The sequence below is a fragment of the Xenia sp. Carnegie-2017 genome, unplaced genomic scaffold (genome assembly GCF_021976095.1).
Source record: "Xenia sp. Carnegie-2017 unplaced genomic scaffold, XeniaSp_v1 HiC_scaffold_14, whole genome shotgun sequence".
Lineage (NCBI taxonomy): Eukaryota > Metazoa > Cnidaria > Anthozoa > Malacalcyonacea > Xeniidae > Xenia > Xenia sp. Carnegie-2017.
In genome coordinates, this window is record NW_025813447.1 from 651208 (window position 1) to 676187 (window position 24980).

The following is a 24980-nucleotide window of genomic DNA, read 5'->3' on the forward strand; positions in this document are numbered from 1 at the left end:
CTTAACTTTGCATCAGCTTTTTGAATGAAAAATTATTTTTAATGAAAAGCCTTGAGGACAGCTTTGACCACAAACCAAACTCCAAATATGAAGTACCTCATATTTATAAACATAATTGTACCCAGCTGTAAAAGTAAGTTCACAAACATCTCGAACTTTAAATACAAAGTTTAAACGAAGTACTGTTTCATTTATCAAGCGGACAAACAGAAAATTGGTCGACTAATAAGGCTATACAAAACAGCAAGCTCCAAGACATGTCGTGCAAGATTTGTCATTTCATCATTCAAATAGTCAGTTAAGTCGTGTCAATCAGCTGTGCTAGAGAACAAATGATCAATTTGTGCATGATAAACTGGAATATCAATGAGATTGTGAATACATGTATATGAACTACACTGCAATAATGCACATTCAAAGCATGAGACGTAAATTAAACGCGTGTTTTTTTTTTAATCAACACATGGTTCACAATGACATCATATCACGACACGGAGTTACTGGTTAGCACATATTGCTTGAGATATAAACAAAACAGCTGTTCTGTGTAGCCTAATTATGAAAAATTATTAAAAACAACATGAACAGTAGGAAACTCAAAAAAAAAACATGTATAAATGGGTCGCCAATGAGCGATAAAAATGCCCCCGATGAAATTGGCAATTCAATATCAACATCAAGCTATAAATGAAACAGTATTTTCAAAGGAAGAAATCCAGTAGTATTGCATGCTAAATATCAAATAGTTATGCATATTTAACCAACATGTTTCATATTTAGTACGTAAACTTTCATCTCAATACGTAAATAAGTCCATATCAATACACATCGTGCGAGATTCTGTGATAGAAACTGAATGTAAATAATGAATAAAAAATTTAAATATAATATTTTGAATGAAATCCTCCATTCGCAGACATTACAGCTATGTTTAAAGCAAATTGAGAGAGAGAGCTTTGGAAAGTTTGATAAGATGTTTTAGCTAAATGGTTCGCGCATTTTCCACGTATTTAAAATTTCTGTAAAACACATTTCTTAGCATTAGAGCGAGTGTTTGTGAAGAATTTAAAGTCAGACTATCTACGACATTAATAAAACATGCTTCTATGAAATAAACACTTTGAAATCACACAAAGTATTGCGATCTGCAAATATATGGCGAAAAATACATAGACTGGTTTTGTTATAGCGTCTGAATATAATTCAACCGTATGATTATAATTTAAGAAGCGTGCTTCACAAAAGCATGGCGCCTTTGTTTTATTCAATTTGTGCCACATGTCGTTCAGTATAATTGAACGTTTGCATAAAACCAGCACAACATATAAACTTTGGGTATAACAAACAACCATTGATGGGAGTATTGTCTTATACTGCAAAGTTCCAGCACAACCTTTTCTTCGAGTTACATATTAATAAAATTCATCTCTGCAAAATAAAAATGGATCCTACATGGAAAGCATTCTTCTACTTCACTGTGTGGTTCATCAAAGTGTGGAAAATCGAAGGTAGATGCAATTGCCACAAAATTGTTTAGAGGGTGACCGCGGGTAAAGAGAAGTAGACCGCATTAAAAAATACAAGTAATTTAATGAAACAGGTTGTAGATCGTCAGGTTGAGAAGGACTGTTTTGTTGTTGATTGACGTTTCGACAACCTTAGGTAGTCATCTTCAGAGTCAAAAGATGACTACTGAAGACGACTCTTTTGACTCTGAAGACGACTACCGCTAAGGTTGTCGAAACGTCAGTCAACAACAACAAAAACAGTCCTTCTCAGGACTATACCAACCTGGACGATCCACATTTACAAACATGTAACGATACTCCCGGGTTCAAACCATTTACTTTATTAATGAAACAGAATGGACAAGAAATATAGTTTATCGCTATTGAGCACATAGCAACGACAAGAACCTATATGATTGTTATAATACATAACATAAGAAGACCATCCAAAGAAGCATTCTGGTTTTTTATCTTCCAGCATCTGTCTTCATCCTAAATACAACTTCAGGCTCGTTCAAGCATCCAAAGAACTCCTCTCGGTACCAGCCTGCAACCGAACACACGTGGCTCATCAAAGTTGAAAAAGCAAGGTACATCAATCTATCACTTCATATAAGAGACGTCGAAGTGTATAGAGGAAAATGTATTGATATTGTCGAAATAAAAGATGGCGATAGCTCACATGCGCCATTTCTTGGTAGGTTAATAACTATTTTAATGATTTTGATGAACCAACTTTTAATTGAGTAAATTCAATCAGGAGGCTATTGCAATGAAAATAAGCCATCTTATAATATACTGTCAAGTGGTAATGCATTACGGGTGTGGTTTCAGTCTGCAAAAAACAGCGCTGGAGGACATGGCTTCAGTGTAACGTACACAAGTGCTCTTGATGAAGGTAGGTGAATGGAAATAATTTCTCCTAAAAGAAAAATCCTTCAAGGATTTTGTCATCTTTAGCTTGCGGTGGTCATTTCAAGACGTTTCCGGGAGTCATTAAAACCCCACGCTATCCTCTACCGTACCCAAATAACCGTGAATGTACTTGGACGATCCAAACTCCTCCTGGTACCTATATTCGCGTGCAGTTTCACGGTGCTTACGGTTTGGAATATCGATGCCCTGATCATCATTGTGAATGTGTTGATTTTCTCGAGATTAGGGACGGAGGTATAAGACTGCGCGAAGAACCTCAATATGGGTACGTTAATGAAGATATTTTAAACTAAATAGAGTACTAATTAAGAAGTTATAAAGCTTATACTGTATTCAGGTATTGTTTTATGAAACCCGAGCCATTTACATCAAGAAGCAATGCAGTAGAGATTAAATTTACATCAGATTCCCATGGACGGTACGAAGGTTTCCACTTCACATATACAACATCACTTACCAGAGGTAAGTAAAGGTGTGGTAGGGACAGTTATTGATAGGTGGTGAGGATTAAAGGAAGATTCTTTTATTGCCAGGGTGTGGTGGAGATATTCATAAAGATCGTGGAATCCTTACAAGTCCAAACTATCCTTACAGCTATTACTCATATATCAAATGTATTTGGCGAATCAAGGCGCCGAAAGATCATTTCGTCACAATAACATTTCATGAATTTGATGTTGAGCGATCATCTTCGTTCTGCGCCGGACACTTTTTGACCATACGAGATGGATACTCGGAAGAAAGTCCACTACTTGGTAAAGTACATTCCGATACTTAAATCACCAATGAACGGAACTCAATGCATATGTTTGTTATAGAAAAAATGTGCACTCCAAAGTTTGTAAAGGAAATCAACTCGACAGGAGAAATGATGCACATCACATTCATGTCGTTTTTTAATTCACACTCCATGGGATTCAGAGCAACATTTGCAAGTCATAGAAGAACATAGACTGCTTTGCTTTGATTTATATAAGCAAACAAACAAGATGGTAGAGCGAAACTGATTATTTATAGAATTATATGTTCATATAAAACACAATACATTGAAACAATAATTTCGTGTATTTTATTAATCACCAGAATTCTCCACAGAGTCGCAAGCGAAAAAATTTCTTAAATACGTTGTCAACTTCTTTGATGATTTCGTTTAAGGTATGGGAGGGGGGGGGGTTCACACCAAACAAATTATTTAGATAGGATAAAGTCAGGGGGGAGTTCATTCGAGACAAATTATTCCGATTGGAAAAAGGTAGAGGTGAAAGTTCACCTCAGACGTATTTCTTATGACGTATTTAAGTAAAGCAGAAATCAAATATCAAACAAGTTGACAACATAAACGTAAAATAGTATTTTGTCGTACAATAAATGGCTGTCATGTGATACTATGAATACCTCAATGCTAAACTATTTGCGCATAAAATACTTTTTCAATTCATCCATAGCAAAAGTGTTAATCTACCAAAAATAACCAAATAATTACTTTACACGTTGATGACTTTCTCGATAAGTTCACACAAATCAAGCAATTTCACAATCAAAACTGCTCATAAAACACGACTTTCTTTCACACCACAACGCCAAGAATTATGGTTACAAAAAGATCTCTTACATACAAACTGTACATCTAAATTATTTCAAAGCAAATTGTTGCTTCAATATTTCTTATTCATTATTATTCATGTCTATAAGGAAACCACGCGTGACAGTAACGTGGGCAACACGCAAAAGGACAACCAGGTGGCTTCGGGTGATTGAACAAACAATGATACATAATCACCCCAAACGAATGTAAATAAAACGCATGAGCTATCCAGCACAATACAAATCGTGCTACCTACTTGGTAATACAACATGTTTAGAATTGTCTCTTTGACCATCTACTCGACCAGAGTTCGCTTGTTGCTGCGGTTGCGTAGCAACAGAATTGTAATGACCTTTAGCCTGCCATGAGTTAACATCACTCATGTGACCAGTAGGCATGCGCGTACCATTCCCTACATCCATATTTGTATGCCATTGAGAGACGGTGGTACCATTACTCCAATTTAAACCAGTATTTTCTGGACGCCACTGTGGGTACATCTGATTAGGAGGATGCGAAGCATTCATTGCAACTGAATTTGGTGCGTTGACAAAGTCTATTGAAGAGGTGTGAGCTATATACCCCCCACTGGTACCTATATACCCCCCAGTGGTACCACTCGTTGTTGGCATTGTATGAATAGCTGCACGTGACTGTATTACTCCATGAGTGGTTAATTGACTAAAGGTGTGTTTACTTGTAGCCCATCCACTGGTAGTACAAGCAATTGTGGATGTACCGCCACTTTTCTTTTTTGTAACATCGTATTCAAATTGCTGCATGCTTCTTTGCTGCAGTTTGGTTAGATTTTCATCCGAGTTGATTTGTTTCTTCACGTTTGATAACGTGTTAGGTTTAAGGTTATTACCATTTGACGATTTCTTTAACTCTATTGGTGTTTGTGTGGAGGCAGTCGTTGTCGGGTTCTTTGTGATTGCTACGCTTGCATTTCGTTTCGTTTCTTTGGTTTTTTCGTTCGTCTTCTTCTGTTCCAGTTTTTTATAAAAATCTTCAAGTTCTCTCGTCTGTCTCTTCTGCATATCCATTTTTTCTTTAAGCTGCCTACGAGAAGCCAAGGAAAGAATTGTTTCAAAAACGCGTGTTAGTTCACGATGTCCGTTAATTTGATAAAATACGTTAATTCAATATGTTATAATTAAGTTTTAAATTAAAGTATTGGGTATAAGTGGCGTTGATCTGATCATTAATTTATTTGTTCTGATATGTCAATTCAGTATCATGTTATTTTAAGCTTACTTTTCATGCAAACGCTTTAATTCAGCACTTTCTTCACGAGAAAGTAACACATTAGACAAATTTCCTTCTTCAGAGTACCGGCTTTCCACTCTTCCATCCTGAAATAAAGACACAATTGAGCAAAGCATAAGCACAACAAACTTTAAATTATGTGTAAAGTTTTTACCTGATATACCCAATTTTCGATGTATTTTTTTTGCTCAACTGTCATCGATTGTTTTTCTGTATTTTGCACTTCCCCATCATGGGCAGAAAAACTATCTGACGATTGTCTACTAAAATGTTTATCACAACCTGACACAGAACCATCGCTGTCATCAAGAAGCCTTTGTTCATCAGAAGAACTTTTTTGTAAAGTCTTTGGTTCGGATATCGTGTTCATAGCCTTTATCTCGTTTGAAATGACTATTTTGTCAAAACTCGTTTGAGTCTGTATTGAAGAGGCTACTTGCACTGTGATATCCTCATTCCTTGAGCAATCATCCGTAGAGCATTGAGATTTCTCGAAATTGACCGAGCTGTTATCGGCATGCTTTGTCGCATCTGATGGTAAAATAGGAATATGGATGGGTGGATGATTGCACGAGGATTGCACGTGAACAATGTCGTCCGGAGCATTTGAAGACATTGTTAAGATCTCTGACGGTGTTGACGTTCCTTCTGATGTGGCGTTGCTAGAACTATTAGTTTCTATTTTTATAACGTCATCATTAGCAAAGTGACGTAGCACATTCTTAGGACTTGCAGATTCAGACAACAATGATTGCTGTGTTACAGTGGATTGCGTTGAAGTCGCTTCTGCGTTTGTCTTAGCAATTTGCTCAGAACTTGATTGCGCGTTACAATCGGTTGCCGTAGCAACATTTTCCCTTCCTAAAGAAGACTGGAAACCAGTTGTACTAGTATCGTCAGAGTTCACGACACTAGGCGGAGACTCTGCAACAACCTGTACCTGAAACTTCTTATTCTTCGCCTTGATCGTACGTACTTCATATGGCGTATCATTCATTCTTTCTCTTTGAGAATCCGACTGAGCGTTAGATTGGGTTGGTTGGGGGGTTGGTTGTTGCAGTAGGTTGGGTTGATAGTGGATTGGGTGTTGTAACAAGTTGAGCTGGTTGTAAAATTGGTGTTGCAACAGGCTGGCTTGGTTGTGAATTGGCTGTTTCAGCAGATTGAGACTTGACTGTTGCAACAGGTTGGGCTGGTTTTGAGTTGGTTGTTGCAACAGGTTGATTTGATGGTGAATTGGTTGTTGCAACAGGTTGGGCTGGTTTTGAGTTGGTTGTTGCAACAAGTTGGGCTGGTTTTGAGTTGGTTGTTGCAACAGTTTGGTTTGATGGTGAATTGGTTGTCGCAACAGGTTGGGCGGGTTTTGAGTTGGTTGTTGCAACAGGTTGGGCTGGTTGTGAGTTGGCTATTCCAACATATTGTGGGTTGGCTGTTGTAACAGGTTTTGAGTTGGCTGTGGTAACAGATGGTGAGTTGGTTGTTGCAACAGGTTGGGTTAGCTGAGAGTTGGCTGTTACAGCAGGTTGAGTTGGTTTTGAGGATGTTGTTGCTTCAAGTTGGGTTGGTTGTGAGTTGGTTGTTACAGCAGGTTTTGAGTTGGCTGTTACAGCAGGTTTTGAGTTGGTTGTTACAGTAGATGGCGAGTTAATTGTTGCTTCAGGTTGAGTTGGCTGTGAGTTGGTTGTTACACCACCACCAGTCAATACTTGGGTATTACTAGAAGCAGAAGGTGTTGCAGGTGTTTGTTTTGCAGGCTCAACGTCTCTGCTTGAGTTCGTTATCTGACCGTTATTTGCTTGAGAAGAAGACTCATTGCCCTGAGAAGACTGCTCTGATTTCGCAGTCACTGGAAACGTGAAAGGTTCGTTTCTTTCTGTTGGTGTTGTTAGGGTCTGCACGAAATAAAGAAAAACCATCAACAAACAATTCTTTCAGGAGAAAATTCACTGAACGCTTTTTAAAGAATGTCTAACAATTAGGCTATTTCAGATGCATGAGTTAAGTTTTGGAAACATTTTGCTTTCTCGAATCAGTAATGTTCCATCACTCAAACAACTTACATGAGCTGAACCAGGATTGCTGTCTGCCGATGTCTGATGATCATATCGTCCTGTTCCGTTCTCGGCATCTTTCTTACTGCGAGCGTCACTTAATATTCTTCTTAATCTTTCCACAAACAACGCCTTATTTGCTTCTCGTAAGTGACCTGAATTAATCTATACAAAGGTATCATATTGATGAATTAATGAACTTCATATAAATGTTTTTACGTCAAATTTTAGTTTCAAAAATACAGTAGACAAAATTCAAAATAAGATTGAAATCAAAAATCGTGAAAAGCTAAGACTTACATCTCAAAACAAGATGTACAATATAATCTAAATTTTGCTAAAGGTTTTGACCGTATATTCTTCAGGCTAGTGTACCTTAATAAAATACCGGTTGGCCAAAAGGCTGCCTTCAGACTAACATTTCATTAACATCTATTTTCATACTGCGCATGCACGACGCTAGCAAACACGTTCAAATGCAAAGGCAAGTTGCAAAACAACTTTTGAAGTGAGTTGTTCTTCTGTCAAATATTTGACAAAAATGACAAACTGGGCAAAGTTATAGAATGTGCAACAAAGATTTAGTATCTATCAGCTATCTTACCATACTCTTTGATATATCTATCGACTCGTCTTCATTTATGTCAAATTTAAAATTGATCCTATAGTTCTTGTACGTATCAAACGAACATTCGATAACATCTTCATTTACGGACAATAAAGTCAACTTGAACGTTCGTTCTTTCTTCTTCGTTTTTGCCGTTGATTGAGTGGAAGCAGGAGTTGCTTGTTGTCCTGACGATAATGTTGCTTGAACTGTTGAAGTTTGACTACCGGTTTGTGATCCAGGTAACGATGTTATTGATGAGTTATTGCTGCCAGTGTTCATGCTAACTGTCTCGTTTGAACCTGAATTGAGAAATTCATTATTTAACAACAACATGGTTCATGTTTTATGCCACAACATATTCAAATGCTCACTTTTTTCACTGATAGTTGAGGAAGAGTCGGTATTTTGCAACACTACATTCTTGTCGACATCGGGGGATAAAGGTCCAAGTTTGACATCACCAGCAGTAGCTGGCACTTGAAGAGGTTCCTTGATATCAAAACGCAACACTACATCATTACTTTGTCAATAAATATACGACGTGGAATAGAAACTTACTAGACGCTGTGATCCACCATTATCTTCCGAGGCAATCGAACTGACTGCAGACATGTTGGAAATTCCGAGTCCTTGCTCGCAGCTGCCGAATTTGTCTGTTGAAAGAAAGTTAAAATTTTAAAGAACAACAACCCTACTACATATAAATTATTTAGAAAAATTTCTTACAGTGATTTTAGTTGCTATTTGAGAATTCATCTCTTCATTTGATGTCGTGAGATTCTCTCTTGATCTTTCCTCGACCGTTTTGCTGTTATTTCTTTGCGATTGTAATTGTTTTTGTTGTATTCCATGTTGTGACTGTTGCTGTACAGTGTTGTTAACGTGATTACTTGACGATGGATTATTTGCTTGAGATTTGTGCATTTGACCATTAGTAGTCGAGCGCGCTTGATGAACTGATGACGTCTCACTACTCTCCTCGGTCTTTTCATCATTATTCGAACTGCTGGCCCCGCTCTCAGAGTTAGAATGGGTGTGATTGTTTCGATCGGTCACTTCATTCTCCTTCTCCTCTACAACACCTTTCTCGCGATTTTTCTTGACGATAGCGACGCATTCTTTGATCGTCTTCGCCACTCGTTGCATGTTGCTTGCGTCGATGAAACCTGAGGAAACCTACAACACAAAAATTCGATAAAAATGATAGCATCGTCGTGTTTTTAACATTAGAGAAGACCCATGAGCCAATAGCTATTGTAAATTAGCAACTAAATTACCGCAGTCCACTCATTTCATATTCAAGTGGTGATAGTGGTTTTATTATTCAGACATTCATTAACGAAAGCTTATTTTGAAATTGTTTGAGTTTTCATAGATGGACAACAATTTATCGGGAATAATGATGGACTCGCTTCTCGTAATACACTACCATTATAACAGAATACAATATAACATTCAACATTTCTTATTCAAAATTTCCCATTACAAATTCAACAAATTCATTTTCTCCATTCTTTGAAAATTAATAGTTCACTGTATTAATTGATGATAACCAGCAAATTGACAGTAACATTTTAGTTAAACTATTAGCTAAACCCACAAAACATTAGCTAAACTAAAAACGATGTTGCAAATCACTTCTGTTGCCCAAAACTGACAACCATAAAAGTAAATAAACATGTCCTACCAGTTCCTTAGATATCTTTTCGGGATTGTCATTTACTAAATCAAAATCGAATTGGATGGCTTCGTTATCCTTATGTTTATCTTTCCGCAATTTTGGATTGCCCAAACGTAGCTGTAACTTTACTAGATCCATGTTATCAGGATCAACTTCGGATTGACGTACGAGGTCCACTTTAATACCAGCGTCGACTTTGAAGAAAGGACAATTCAACAGGTACGGAATTGTATATCTGAAACATTATGTTGTGTCGTCAAATCATTAGTCTAAAATATACACATTACAGTTGTTTTGCGACAGCCTGACGATAAACATCCATAATGTTTCTGATTTCGAGAATACACTAAACCCCACGCTAACTCGAAGTAAATCCAGTTTTCCCTGAATTTCACAGCATATTTCATAAAAATTTACTTTGTTTAATTTCATTAAAACGAATTTCAATTTCTATGGGTCAAACCTTCCTGGATAACTAGAACTTTAAACCCGAAACGCTGAAGGATAAATCTCACGGGATGTAGTTTTATAACTCGAAAGTGCAAATTTGGTTTAAACAACAAACCATTTGTAAATTATACATGCAATATAGTAGTTTCAAAAGTTCATTACGACAATTTGCATCAAAAGCGTTTCATTGTTACTGATCTAGTATAGAATGCAGAACGTAATTGTATAAAGTATGGATCTTTCAAGTAATGACACTTGTGAATTGATATTATAAATAATTATCTGTAAAATGCTTTGTTGTACCTCAAATTTTAAACAAAGAGTAAAACAGCTAATGCTTGAGTATCGACCTTATATACAAAATTCAACCCACACTAAATCGAACCCCCGAGAGCAATTTTTCCGAGTTTTAAGGTATATCATAAGACTGTGCCAAAGTCAATGTAGATTTTCTATTTATCTAACGCACATAACGAAATCATTCACTTCATTTTAACCTAGTTCATAACGACACAACAAATTGTAATAATATACAACATTAATCATACGAACCTCTCTTCTGTTTTGTATTTTGTACATCCAAGTATAATGTCATAGATGTCAGAATTTTCTACCCTAGCAAGGCAGTCAGGGGGAATACCCTATGAAATAAAAAAATTGCTATCGATGATATTGCTCACTCCAGAAAAGATTGACAATGGACAGTTAAATAAGTAAAAAGTTTCCTTACCTGCGTCACACGTTTATAAATCTGTGCAGGATTTTGACATTCCATATAAGGATATTCTAATGTCACCATTTCAAGCATACACATTCCAAAAGCATAGACGTCAACCGACTCATCATAGCGTTCCTCGTACATTTCTGGAGCCATAAATTCTGGTGTGCCTAAAGATAGAAATGAACGAAAACATCACCATTATGGTAATATATACTATAACGAACACATCACCATTATATGAAAGGCTATATGCAGTGCGGTGTTTGAAATTAAATGAAGATATGATCTTCATTCCCGTTGGGTCACCTGAACTTTTAAGGTTCATGAGACAATTGCTTAAATTGTCCAGCAAATGTGCGAAGATCATATCTTCATTTAACATCACCATTATGGTAATACATACTATAACCAACACATCACCATAATAATATGAAGATTGCAATGAGCCTTTCATTGTTACGAAGTTTGAAAAAAATACGTTCAGAAATGACGTTAAATATTGAAAAGAGTTAAAATAATAGCTAAATAGGAAACGCAATCGTTACCTATGACGCTTTTTGCAAACGAGTGCTTTTTTAATGTGGCTAGCCCAAGATCTCCGATCTTGATCAAACCGGTAGAACCATTAACAAAGATGTTGTCACACTTCAGATCGCGATGAATGATGGGAGGGGTACGTGTGTGTAGAAAATAAAGACCTTCAAGTATTTGACGACACCAACTTTTTAACACTTTCTCACGAACGCCTTTGAATCTTTTCAAATACCTTTATAGAATGAAATTGACTTTTTTATCTTACAGAAAAAAAATGTAATTTATCTTACATGTAAAAAGTTAGTAAACTAGACGCTCTTTGTACATCCTAACTACAGTTTATCCTTTCGTATAGAAATAAGGCTAGTTAGAACTATCTATGTAGAAAACAGCAATTTAATCTACTTTTAACGATACTCCATCATTTTGATATTTTCTCAAACGTAAAAAAAGTTGATGTGAGTATTTATTGAGAAACTCTGCTTGAAATGTAAGATTTGAAACAGCGTGGGTACCTTGATATACATTGAGGTGTAAAATCACTATACATGAACATATATGAACATTAAGGGATGAATTTTAGATAGAAAGTTTCCCTACATACCTAGACAAGTACATACACATAAAACGTGGTTTTAACTTTTAACATATGTTCATGCATCAGGTGTAGGTGAAGTAAACTCCATATTTTTGGTAAAAAGTTTGGGATAATCATTAATCTCGCGTCGGGAAAAAAAACCCCTAAGAGATATGGATAGAGAGATAAAAGAACATCGTGGGGATACAACAATTGATCTTTCTTCTCATTGTCGTTCAATAGAATCAATAGAACGCATAAGTCTAAATAGGAAATCCATGCAAAGAAAACGAGTCAAGCATGATACGACAATAGCAAATTAGAAATTATCGTTGATAACTTCAGTTTCTTTAACCCCTGTCTCGTGTTTATGGAAATTGTACACAACCTGTAAACAGCTGCGTGATAAAGAAAACAGGAATTATCATAACTCAACGCATGCGCCTCTTCACATGAACATAATAATCGAGAAAGGAAATAATAGAAAAATAAATAATTTACAATTGCGCGTTGCATGTGACCAAGGTAAAATTACCCAATATATTAATGACAGAACAGGCGGTTTTAGTAAACCAAAATTCAACAAACTTAATTCGTCAAACGTTGACTAAAAACAAAATAATAATTTGTCGAACGTTTATGAAATGTTATTTGCGATCAAGTTAATAATAAGTGTCAGAACAGCTTCCTTTCGACTCAAGCATTTCCTGTAAAACTAGACACGAAACAAGACTACAGACGGACACAACTATATAAACAGCAATAAAGCGACTTTTTAAAACAGGTACAAACTTGAACAAAAACACAATATGAACTGATTTGACGTATTTCCTTACATAATTTATTCATATTTCTAGTAGAACACAACATTAAATACATATATGGCTTCTCTTTAGACTTTCAACGTCGAACTATGACACAAACCGGTAGTCGAACACTTTAAATAAAAAACAGATGTAGGCAGCATTTAAACCAAGACAATACATCTCATATTGCATAACACTAACCACCATAACTCAAGACCTTAGAAATTCTTATTTCATTCGTTAGTGTAAGTGAAATTAATGATTGGCATGTTGTATTGCATGCATTTGAAATCATTATGACAGGATCAAAAAGTAATACAAAAATTACTTAAGTCTGGGTAAACAGCTTAAGACTTAATAATATCTCTCTACACAGAGCTTTGAAACAGGAATATTTAATCATAATGCTTGAAAATAAATTAGAATGCTATGATGATAAAAATAATATCATAAAATATGCCTAGCATGGTTTACTTTTTAAGATTTAAATACTATTAGATACATACATACATAATAAGCATACATAATAAGATATGAAACACATCTTATGAGAGAAAAGGCTTTAAATTTTTGACATGCTTTCCACTGATTATTGACTTAAAACAACTTAAAAGAATCATTCACATTATTTAAGATAGATTAATAAATTATTTCAAGAATATAAACTAGAAAGTGTCTTCAAGCCCCTCCTCTGACCGACCTTAAACACATGACCCAAGGTCCAATGTCCAAGACTCGGAGCATTTGATATATATATAAATTTTGATACTTAATTACTTATTATATACCAAATCTTATTGGTCATGTTCCATATAGAACATTTAAAAAAAGTGCAGTCACATGCATAAAGATCCTGGTTATAAAATTTTTCCTGTATGACATATTTTATTTGTAAAACAGTAGCTGTAAGCATCTGTGAAACAGTTAGATAATATTTAAAAGGTTAAAAGCAAGGCACAGATGATTTAGCTCTAAGACAAAACAATGACTGCAGAGATATGTATCAATAAGTCCATAGAAAACAATGGTGAAATAAAATCTTGAAGGTCCAAGCAAAGCAAACTTGAAATTAATAAGTAAATGGAGTATCTTAAGACTTTACACAGTGCTAATATCAGGAAGAGAGAAAAATATGCCCTAATCATCAAATATTTTTAAAGAAATAACAATAGATTGATCAATGTAAATGGTATGTCAAAAAAAATCCTATGAAATAAAAGGAAAAATAAGTAAGAGTATCCTTGATTAATGAGACATAACAGAGCAAACGAAGGTTTGATTAACAACAACTGTGAATTTGGAAATGTGGTTTATTTACATAAATATTTCAACATTCCCAAAGGATAAGACATGCCTATGTGTCTGGCATCACTATGAATGATGTCTGCATTAGTTTCAAGTTTAAATTCAACTCGTTCACGACAGCACAAGAAAACTCTGACGAAGTGTGAAGGTGTAGCTAAACACCAAAGCCCTTAATATACCAAATATTTGCCAGAAATCATCTTACCTGAACAACGACAGAAAGCTAGCCTATGTAATTTAAAAACAATAACTCAGTACAACAAAAGCACTATTGAAATAGTACTAAAAATAACAGTGGTTACATGCCGAAGAAAGCTTCAAACGAATGTACATACGACACACATCACTAGTTTATATTTTATCAATGGTATTACTTCATACTCGAAGCGGTCAAATATATACTTACGTTTTTAGTGTTCCCGAAGTCATTAGTTCTGTAACGAGAATGAGCTGCTTTTTGTCTTTTTGTCCTGCTTTGGGCCGCTCAAAGAACTCGTGAAATTTAACAATATTTGGGTGCGTAAGCTGTTTCAACATGACAGCTTCCTCTTTGAAACGAGAGCGTTCAGACTTTGAATATTTATCCTAAAACGGCAACGAAAGGACAACAGTTACTTTAACTATAATAACGTTTTATTCAATAGCTTACTTTTGGGAAGACTGAGAGAAAGACAAACTAGGTTTACCTGTAATTCACACCAAGCCACAGCAACGCCAGTTTCTGTGTCCAAGCCTTTGAAGACGGTTTTAAACGAACCACGACCAACTTCTACATCAAATTCAAGAAACCTACCATCAGGACTAGACGCTACGGCTTTTTCTTCAGCCTCAATACTTTCGTTTAGAACAGTTGCTCTCTCTTTGACCTCTTCTACCGTCTTGTCGTCGGGTAATAAGTGATTTGAACTGCTTTCCACAGAATCCAAATTTGGTTTAGAGTTTACATTTTCCTTTAGTTCACTTTCTTCCTCAGTAATACCCGACTTAGAAATCTCCGCAGTCATTTCTTTACCTTCACTTTCTTGTAAATTACTCATAACACATCCTTAAAGCGCTTTCAACATAAAATCAAGGCATCGGGCACTGAGGTTGATGACGAGAACAACCAAATGCAAAGACATGTTCACAAAATTCTCGAAAGAAAACTGGACATTCGGGAAATACGGTTCACATATTTTGTTCAAAGATGTTCATATATCTCTTAGAAGCAAATACGAATTGAATAAACCGACTTACAACGACAAAAAGGAACTAATTACTAACGCCAATTCGACAGACCATCATGGCGACGTCGGAAGCGAATTGACGAAATAGGAAACTTGCAACGAGTATTTCTTCTTCCCACAAGTACAGTGCGTCAAAATTTGTGGAGATACACTCCAAAAAGGGATTAACCCCTTAGCGAGGAAATTTTTCCCGAAAGACCAACCAGTTCGCTGTCTTTTCGACGAGAAGTCTGCTCTGGCAAATACAATGGCAACTACTTGAAGCACATGAATGAAGCTCTCGTCCGAGAAGACGACACACAACGCATGCGCAGATCCTGTTAATGCTGTTCATATTTCTTTATAGATCAGCAAATTCCTTGAATAACTATTAAAAATATTGCTTTTTTTGCCGGATTTCCTTGTTTCGTTATATCAACAAAAACAAGGACTTTCTAGTGCAACCTTTTCATCAGATCGAGAAAATGAAAATTAATGTATGTCAGGTGTACAATTTTCAATGCGCCTCAAAAATTTTGCATATTTGTAATTTTATTTCTATAAAATATCCGCGTCATGCTACGTTTCACAATTGTTTGTTGAAGGTCAAATAAAAACCATTTGAATTATTCTGTCCTTGAAAAGCCGACAAAATTACAACATAAAAACGTAGAAAAGCGACGTGTACATTTTAATTGACCCAATCAATGAATTGCAAAACACAATATTTGTAAAAATACATGCAAATGCAATGTGCCCGAAATTTAAACTTTCCCAACAAAATCCTTGCAGTAAACGAACTTTAAAGTCTACATCCAGTTAGAATGTTACTTTGAGTAAATATTTCCAATTAAAAGTAATTCACGACTAATCCTATTGGGAAAAAAATTGACATCGATTTAGAAATTCTAACCAACACCCTATTTGGCACAATATTTTGAATTCAAAATGAGAAGTTGTAATATCCAACGAATTTACAAATACTTAGTTTTGGCAACATTAATTCACATCAAACTGGCAAAAAAAAAACATGAAAAGAACGCAAAATTGGCTAAATAGGAAACAGAAAGCGAATTTGATGTGTTATCTACTAACAAAAGAAGAAATTTCGAAAGCAGTTGGAAACAAGCAAACAGCAATTCATTATAATTCATTATAATGTACAACGGTTAAGTCAACAAAGTCAAATGTGTTGAAGGAACTGAGTTAGTGAAATTGACTGAAATGTCCATGCGTCTGACATCGCTAAAATACAAAAATAAAACTCGTTCCAGGTCTTTAGCAAAAAATAACACCGCAGTCTAGTAAGAAGAGCTCCACAGTGCATGGTTACAACCATCATTAACAAGCAAAAGAACACACATCTATGTAAACTACTTTCGACATCTTTTAGTCGGAAAATATACGCCTCGCGTTGCAGATATCTTCGAGATCAGTGTGAAGGTCAGTTTTTGATCACGAGCCTTTACCCAACATAACATGCGTTTATATTATGAATTAGAAGCTGTAAACGGATTTCTAACAATACACAACTGTATGGCTGATGGGCCATGTTGAAGTATCTGACTTATTTCGTAAATATTCAATTGCGTCAGATCCTGATCATCAATCTACGAAAGAAAAAAAACCCAAACGAGTTATTTATAACATCAAAGTGTCAACATATTTGCTCCGTCTCTGTCGCAGACAAATTTTTTCACACTTACTTTGGTAATCTTATCCAAAGGTTGTAACATTCCATCGCAAGGACCACCGGAAAGGATAGATGCGACATACACTTCCTGTTGAAATTTATCTGGTTTTAAAGTAAAACCGAATCCGTGCTCTTCACATTTCTTTAAAGAAAACGTGCGTGTTTGCAAAACGTCATTTTGTGCCGAGTCTGAAACTGTTGCTGTACCATCAGAAACAGCTGGAAACAATTCCAGATTTTTATGTTGTTCACTATTCCCTCTTAATTCTTGGGAAGATTGGGAAAGTTTATGGATAGGGTTCTGTAAATAAAACTGCTCTGTTTCATTATCAGATGCAATAGATGATGGTGCATTACATGTCGGTTTCAGGTCTTCAGAAACACACTCTAAAATTTTGGAATTGTTATGTATCAAATTGCCATGGGAATCTTCCGCGAGATACGCATAAGCTTGTTGCGTGGTTCTTTCGTGCGTTTCCATGGGATTTACACATTTTTCCTGGACAACATAACGTACTGATATCGACTTCCCAGTTAAAGTCCCGCAAGAGGAAGAATCGTGAACACCTCGGCTTGACGAAGGTTCACAACGAGTTTTGGAATTCTGGGATACAGGTAGTACACATTGTTGATGGGTGCTACTCATGCCTTCCCATAATTCATCTAATTTTCCCAGAATTCATCGTTTTCACTCTTTACTTCACAACATTGTGTGGCTGTGATTTCACCTTCATTTGCCATGTTCGTTCTTCTACTATCATTCATGTTTGATGATACACCACAATGCTTTGCGGCTCTGTCTCCATTCTCTTTCTTAACAGTTGGTGTGCCAACGACAATTTGATTGAGTTCGTCAAAGATCTCGGCCCAGGCTGAAACACGATGTAATGACGACATATCCGGGATCTCAAGACCGGTAGCCGGTGCGTCAATCGTAGGAATATTATTCATACGGCATTTGGCGCTTTGTAAACGAAGTTTCACAAGCTCACCGCTAAGTTCTAACATTTCGTAAATCTCTTCCACAGGTTTATTTTTAACTAAAATATCATTGACAGCAAGAATTCTATCACCAACATGAACTGCTCCACTCCTAGAAAAATAAGCAAAACTCTGTACACGGTTCTCAGGTAAGTTCTATGACGACCATCGTTAAAACGGAACATTGACAAAATCATACTGCCCATCGTTAAAATGAAATATTGACCAATTATTAACCAATGAAACACTGGCCAATCACAGTCAAATTAACTTCCTGAGAGTAAACGAGTTAAAGAGAAGAGACGCAATGAAAGTTAGGACCTTAGTTAAGCAATAACGCGCACAAAAAATCAGTAAGAACAAACCTTTCTGCAACATTTTCAGGAACCAACGATGAAACAAAAATGTTGTTAGAATCTTTTCCTTTGCCATCTTCAAAATAAAAGAATGAGAAACTCATTTAAAAAAAGAAGAGAATTTCTCAGGAGAAGATGCGAAGCATGGAAAGCAAGTAAAAGTAAACTAAAAAAAAATTCATGAAAACATCAATCATGGAAATATCATTAATTATTCTATAAAATAAACAATAAAAACAATAACTTACATCCAACATGAATACCAATTGTATTACCACCATTTTTGGGCAGTTCAACTGTATACACAATACCAGAACTTACATCTATATTAAACAAATTAAACGTGAACCATTGTGTTCTGCAATTGTGGCAATCAATTTCACGTCACTCCTAAACACTTATGTGCCAGTGGGAAAAACTCTAATTTCGAAATGCATCTATAAAGAGTTGTATTTCTCTGGCCTTAAGTATGTTGTCACTCTTTCAGCAGAATTAACAAATTACTAGACAGAAACAATATGCTATACTTATATTGCTAAACAGTTTCGAATGGAAATCTTAGCCAATTGCAAAACGCGTTTACCAATACTCTGCTGGATGTTAGAAGCCGAGCGACTAAATTGAATCATATAAATTATCACTCCTGATCTATTGCAGACACGGGTACACGATGGTTTGTGTGGGGGGGTGGGAGGGGGTCTGTACGCTCTAGTTTGGATTAGACACTCTTCCACACCCCTCCCCCTAAATCCATCCCTGATTCATTGTATTTCTAATGACTTATGCACATATCACTGCGGAATGATAGAAATCAAAAATACCTTCAATATCCTGTTCTTTGTTCACAGTAACTTTGACAATTTCACCCAAATGTATTGAATCAATATATGTTATAACGTCGTCAACATTCGACATTTTACGGCCATTTAACGAGACTAATTCGTCACCATTGTTCAAGACACCTGTCCTGTAGGCGGGGCTTGCCTTCCTCACGTGACTTATAACAATTACCGTTTTCTCATTTGCATTCTTCATTTCTGTCAAAGATAAAAGAGCTCTCAGCAAACTGGCTGAGGACATTTACTCATTAATTATTAATCATATGTAAAAAAGAAGAAAACACTGCAGTGACCAGACTACAATTTCAATAAAAAAGTAGTCATCATTGGCTTACATTGTTGAATGTATTTACTGTTTACATTTTGTGGGTAAGATCAAAAAAGACACGTTTATCGAAATTATTTAATCATTTTTCATATTTACACAAGAAAATGGGAATCAATGAAGTAAGTAATCAGAAATTCCTTTGCACACAATATCTGAGAGAATGGTTTCTTCGCTCATAAAACCTCGCTTACAACAAAAGGAAAGTCGGTCTTTTCATTTTAAAAAGACCACTTTACAGTATGTCTGCTGTTTACTGGACTGTTGTTGAGACGTGCTGCGAACAAAGTAACTAAAGATGTCGTCAAATGTGCGAGCAACCATGTAGAACGTTATCATCATTTAAAGTAAAACCGTTTCTTGTTAGAATTACGGATGACGAATATAATTTATAGTCCATTAAACATTAAATAAGACGGCAAATTATCTTCCGTGTGTTATTGATTTTCACGAGAATACACCTACCTATAAAGGTGATTCCTAATCCAAAATAATTTTTCGGCAGCTTGACCGTGAAGGTTCCAAATGCAGCCACAACTGATTCTAAAGGAAAATCATACAAAACCACATCAACAATTTCCACATTAATACTCAGTTTCCGTGACGTAAAAAAATGTGCAAAATTTCGATGCAAAAAGCTAGAAGAAAAGTCGTTCTTTTTAAATATTTACATTCAATGTTTCGCCACTTAAGTCACAATCAATAACAAAAATAATTTGACAAACCTCCAACAGTGAATCCAATAAGAATATTCGCATGGGTTCCAAAACTTTGCAAAACAGAATTAGCATGATCTGCAGTCATCGCTGTTACATCTGTATCGTTAATTCCAAGAACTTGGTCATTTACTTGCAATATTCCAGATCTATAAAAAAATATTGAACTTTAAGATAAAAATCTTCATTCAGACGTAAATACGTGGATACTTTAATGCAACCTTTCAGCTGGTCCACCGTCATCAATATGCCCAATCATCAAAATATTTCCCTCCTGTGCCATGAAGCCTTCAGAAAAAATCAATCCAAAGCCTTGACTATCTGCGGTCAAATTCACCTCCACATACTCCATACGACATAACTGCGCATGCTTCATACAAGTAAAACTCCCGTTACTTCGATGTAATCCTGGTCTACGACCGCGCAATAAGGATCCGGAATGAATATTCGAAAGAGATGACTTTCTACTTAGCAATTCCGTATGTCCTGACAACGGAGAATTACGACTGGAAGTATTGATGCCAAGACTGTTGGAGCGACGTTTTCTAACCTTTGAATATAATACTGCAAAGAAAATTGTAAACCAATTGTATACGTTCATCGATATTTATTGTCATGATCATTGCTATGAACCAGTGGCTTAGGGAGGGGCATGGGGGGTTAGGTTGTCATGATCATTGCTATGAAACAGTGGCTTAGGGAGGGGCATGGGGGTCAGGTTGTCATGATCATTGCTATGAACCAGTGGCTTAGGGAGGGGCATGGGGGTCAGGTTGTCATGATCATTGCTATGAACCAGTGGCTTAGGGAGGGGGCATGGGGGTCAGGTTCCTTCTCAACTTTTCAAAACCAGTGGCTTAGGGAGGGGGCATGGGGGGTCGCGTTCCCCCCAACTTTTCAAAACCAGTGGCTTAGGGAGGGGCATGGGGGGCAGGTTCTCCCTCAACTTTTCAAATTTAAAATAAAAAAGTGCCATTTTTTACAAAAAATGTCCTTTTTAAATGAAAAACTGCCTCACAAATATTGTGCCCTCCAAACTTTCACTTGCTTCCTACGTGTCTCTACTACGAACTTATGTACAAAACACACACACCCTCGGAACTTTGTCCCTTCATTCTTCGATTAGACTCAGGTTCACTTTCCACTTCATAATTTTGACGAGATTTTCGGACAACATCCGAGATCTCAGCGTAGTTGTCGCTGTCGTTCAACAGCAAACGTGTGGCATTGTCATAACGGACAAAATTACCGCTTGGAGTCTGGGGAAGAGCTCGAAGTAATCTTTCGCGAGCATCGTCCTTGGGTAAAGTTCGATGTTGAACAGGAGCTTCATCACGAGCAGTCGACTCTGATCTTTGATCATCTGAATCATCAGCCGAGCCCGTCCACGAATCAACGTTTGCGTACCTACAGACATATGTGAGAACCTAAATGCACACGTCTGGTGTTTTAGTAGCGAGTATTTACAATTATAAAATAAAAAGAATAAAACGCGTGCGGTGGTCGGTCTATAGATGTGTTTGCATTAGCCTGTGTGAAACAGATCTGAGTTCAACCAATTAAATAAATCGATCAATCAAAGAGAATTTTGTAAATAAATTATGAATAGATTACATTTGTGTTAACTTTGTCTTTTTCGCATTATTGTTATATTATAGAAGCAATAAAAGATGTTTTTCGTGTTTGCACAGGATTACGTAAACCTTGTAAGAACTCTTGAGCAGATGAAACCCTTGACCCTCGGTCTCGGGCTTTCAGTGATCAACTCTGTAGTTCTCTGAAAGGCCTCCTCGCTTCGCATGAGCTTGTGCGAACACAGTAAAAATATTTTACTTCCACATACCAGCTAACTAACCTGTCAGATAAAGCAGGCTCGTCATCTTCCTTATTCAAAGTATGAGAAGTGAGAAATTCAATCTTCATTCGGCTTACACTCTTTGCCAGCAACTCAACAACTGCAGCCAAAGAAAGATCTTTCACGAAGGTCCCATTCACTCTGATTATTTGGTCGTCTTTGTGAAACACTCCCAGCCTAAGAGGATAACAGGATTAGTTAGGGATAAAAGACACACCCAGCCTAAAGGGATAATAGGATTAGTTAGGGATGAAAAAAGAAATGACCCATACTCTCACCTATCAGCCAAACCACCTTCAATAACATGAGATATGACAAAAACACCACGTCTTTCTTCTCCTAAATATAATCAGAAAAACAGAAGGCAAATATAGCGAGCTAACAGGCCAAAGGAATAAGACAATGTCTTTTTTAGCTTCGTTGGTAGTCAGTGAATTTTCCACAAAGACCATCACAATACCTAATGTTAATCCAACGCTGACTGTTGGAGCTGGCTTTTCAATTTCAACTATCCATGTACCATTACGTGTGTTTAACACATCTAAAATTTAATGCACGCTCAATACTCTTTTACTATACACCATATCATATCGTACACAAGAATTACCTACTTACTTTTTTGACTGACGTCATACTCGATTTGTAAAGATACTTGATCATGTGCATGTTTTAACAAGAGCACGACGTCTTCATGTGATAATCCTAACAATGCTTGATCGTTGATCGCCAGTAAACGATCACCAACATGAAGAAGACCATCACTAATGAATGAAATTTTCTCGCTTGAAGGAACGAAGTTACTTAAAAACACATACTGTTTTGTAGCAACATTCTGTACGTTTGAGCAACACTACTGGGTCTTGTGCTAGGATGTGTGAAATTCTGTACCTTTGAGCAACACTACTGGGTCTTGTGCTAGGATGTGTGAAATTCTGTACGTTTGAGCAACACTACTGGGTCTTGTGCTAGGATGTGTGAAATTCTGTACGTTTGAGCAACACTACTGGGTCTTGTGCTAAGATGTGTGAAATTCTGTACGTTTGAGCAACACTACTGGGTCTTGTGCTAAGATGTGTGAAATTCTGTACGTTTGAGCAACACTACTGGGTCTTGTGCTAGGATGTGTGAAATTCTGTACGTTTGAGCAACACTACCGTGTCTTGTGCTAAGATGTGTGAAATTCTGTACGTTTGAGCAACACTACTGGGTCTTGTGCTAAGATGTGTGAAATTCTGTACGTTTGAGCAACACTACTGGGTCTTGTGCTAGGATGTGTGAAATTCTGTACCTTTGAGCAACACTACTGGGTCTTGTGCTAGGATGTGTGAAATTCTGTGCGTTTGAGCAACACTATCGTGTCTTGTGCTAAGATGTGTGAAATTCTGTACGTTTGAGCAACACTACTGGGTCTTGTGCTAAGATGTGTGAAATTCTGTACGTTTGAGCAACACTACTGGGTCTTGTGCTAAGATGTGTGAAATTCTTTACCTTTGAGCAACACTACTGGGTCTTGTGCTAAGATGTGTGAAATTCTGTACGTTTGAGCAACACTACCGTGTCTTGTGCTAAGATGTGTGAAATTCTGTACCTTTGAGCAACACTACTGGGTCTCGTGCTAAGATGTGTGAAATTCTGTACGTTTGAGCAACACTACTGGGTCTTGTGCTAAGATGTGTGAAATTCTGTACCTTTGAGCAACACTACTGGGTCTCGTGCTAAGATGTGTGCAATAATTCAATTCTGTACTTTTGAGCAACAATACTTGTGGAAAGATGTTTTAAATTCTGTACCTTTGAACAGCACTACCGGGTCTCAGACTTACAACAACAACAGGACGATAACCATGAATAGATGTCTTTGGTGACTCTGTCGCAAGAAGATAAAGCAAGACTTGTTTGGTGGAAAATATTTGCTTTTTGAATAGGTTTGGTAGTCAAATAGAAACATCAACATTGATGTCTTATACCTCTTGCTACAACACCAAAACCATCACGTTCTTTCTTCAACGTTATAATGGCTGTTTTACAAGAGCTGTGTATATCAATATCTAAAAACGATACAAGCATTAAAGTTTGTGAGAAGCTGTGGATTACAGATAACTAGAGAGGTAGAAAGCTAACTCATGATAGAAAAGATTTGACCAAATGCATTTGCATGACATGGGTAAGACTATAAAAACCTCTGGATGACAATAATTCTCACCATATCAGGTAGTGGTGTCTTACATCCAGACATGAAATTTTGTAGTGTTCACCTGAGATCTCGGTGTGTAATTTCAAACAACTAAGCTTTTATGCACAAACATTTTGAATCAAGGGTGAACGGTCTAAAAACTTTGCACAGTCTGGTCTTATATATAATATTCCACCACAACTAGTACTGGTATGCCATAAGATTAATTTCTCCATACCAGGTGGTATTGGTGACTTATACATATTTTACAAAACCTGGCACTGGTATATTATACCTGGTACTGGTATTTTATACAGGATCTTTAAATTGACATGTTGTCCAGCACTGCGCAACAAATCCACTATCTCCTGATGAGTAAGATTTTCTGTACTTTTATTGTTTACGCCAAGATTATGTCACCTATCACCAATGACTCACTCCTAAACAAACCAAACAGAAGAATTTACACGGCAATCAGATCTTCTACATTAACTCTTCAGATGTGATGACAAGACACAGCTTAAACAAAGCTTATTTCAATTTTTAATGAATCTATGCATGAATAAGCCAATCGTGACTCAAACATAGTGCTCTTATACTTGCTCTTGGAGTAAGAAAAAGAAACCGTAGTTAAATAAATAGACATTTGTTACAACATTTACAATAATGTAAGGAGACAGAACTCAAGATATCTTTAGAGAGTGACTACTATGTGGTTAGTATGAAGTCAAAAATATACATGATTGCAAAATACCTGTCAGCAATTCCACCCAATCGCAGGTGAGACACAACGGGATACACACTA

General features: G+C 36.5%; 3 protein-coding genes across 3 annotated transcripts; 1 reads left to right on the plus strand and 2 right to left on the minus strand.

Moving 5' to 3' along the window:
- Positions 1-1347: 1347 nt before the first annotated feature.
- LOC124433924 (cubilin-like) lies at positions 1348-3502 on the plus strand. The gene is made up of 7 exons (XM_046983773.1): positions 1348-1508; positions 1987-2205; positions 2269-2406; positions 2469-2709; positions 2782-2906; positions 2978-3199; positions 3263-3502. The coding sequence occupies exons 1-7, from the start codon at positions 1355-1357 to the stop codon at positions 3394-3396; spliced, it is 1233 nt and encodes a 410-aa protein (XP_046839729.1). The 5' UTR covers positions 1348-1354; the 3' UTR covers positions 3397-3502.
- On the minus strand, positions 3491-15567 carry LOC124434108 (serine/threonine-protein kinase WNK3-like). The gene is given in 15 exon segments (XM_046983984.1): positions 3491-5091; positions 5287-5384; positions 5453-6317; positions 6319-7190; positions 7359-7514; positions 7954-8258; positions 8331-8479; positions 8518-8612; positions 8686-9135; positions 9647-9875; positions 10643-10731; positions 10821-10978; positions 11357-11577; positions 14440-14618; positions 14720-15567. Coding segments are annotated over 15 exon segments (5031 nt in total). The 5' UTR covers positions 15071-15567; the 3' UTR covers positions 3491-4277.
- Positions 15568-16356: 789 nt separating this feature from the next.
- LOC124434448 (glutamate receptor-interacting protein 2-like) lies at positions 16357-24582 on the minus strand. The gene is made up of 16 exons (XM_046984346.1): positions 24471-24582; positions 23970-24050; positions 23794-23869; positions 22619-22764; positions 22464-22544; positions 22282-22342; positions 22004-22180; positions 21242-21555; positions 20370-20712; positions 20158-20297; positions 19898-19975; positions 19090-19305; positions 18517-18591; positions 18278-18344; positions 16945-18024; positions 16357-16848 (listed from the first exon to the last, which is right to left on the minus strand). The coding sequence occupies exons 7-15, from the start codon at positions 22069-22071 to the stop codon at positions 17595-17597; spliced, it is 1731 nt and encodes a 576-aa protein (XP_046840302.1). The 5' UTR covers positions 22072-22180; positions 22282-22342; positions 22464-22544; positions 22619-22764; positions 23794-23869; positions 23970-24050; positions 24471-24582; the 3' UTR covers positions 16357-16848; positions 16945-17594.
- Between the last annotated feature and the right edge of the window lie 398 nt (positions 24583-24980).

Bases quoted from the DNA above. Each gene is read 5' to 3' on its own strand.
- LOC124433924 (XM_046983773.1), top strand. From the start codon at position 1,355: ATGGGAGTATTGTCTTATACTGCAAAGTTCCAGCACAACCTTTTCTTC. The intron at 2,407-2,468 runs GTAGGTGAATGG...TGTCATCTTTAG, and splicing joins CACAAGTGCTCTTGATGAAG to CTTGCGGTGGTCATTTCAAG. The intron at 2,710-2,781 runs GTACGTTAATGA...TACTGTATTCAG, and splicing joins CGCGAAGAACCTCAATATGG to GTATTGTTTTATGAAACCCG.
- LOC124434448 (XM_046984346.1), bottom strand. From the start codon at position 22,071: ATGAAGATTGAATTTCTCACTTCTCATACTTTGAATAAGGAAGATGAC. The intron at 20,713-21,241 runs GTGTGTGTGTTT...TTTTCTTTGCAG, and splicing joins GAAGGGACAAAGTTCCGAGG to TATTATATTCAAAGGTTAGA. The intron at 19,306-19,897 runs GTAGGTGTATTC...TATCTTTGACAG, and splicing joins ATTAGGAATCACCTTTATAG to AAATGAAGAATGCAAATGAG.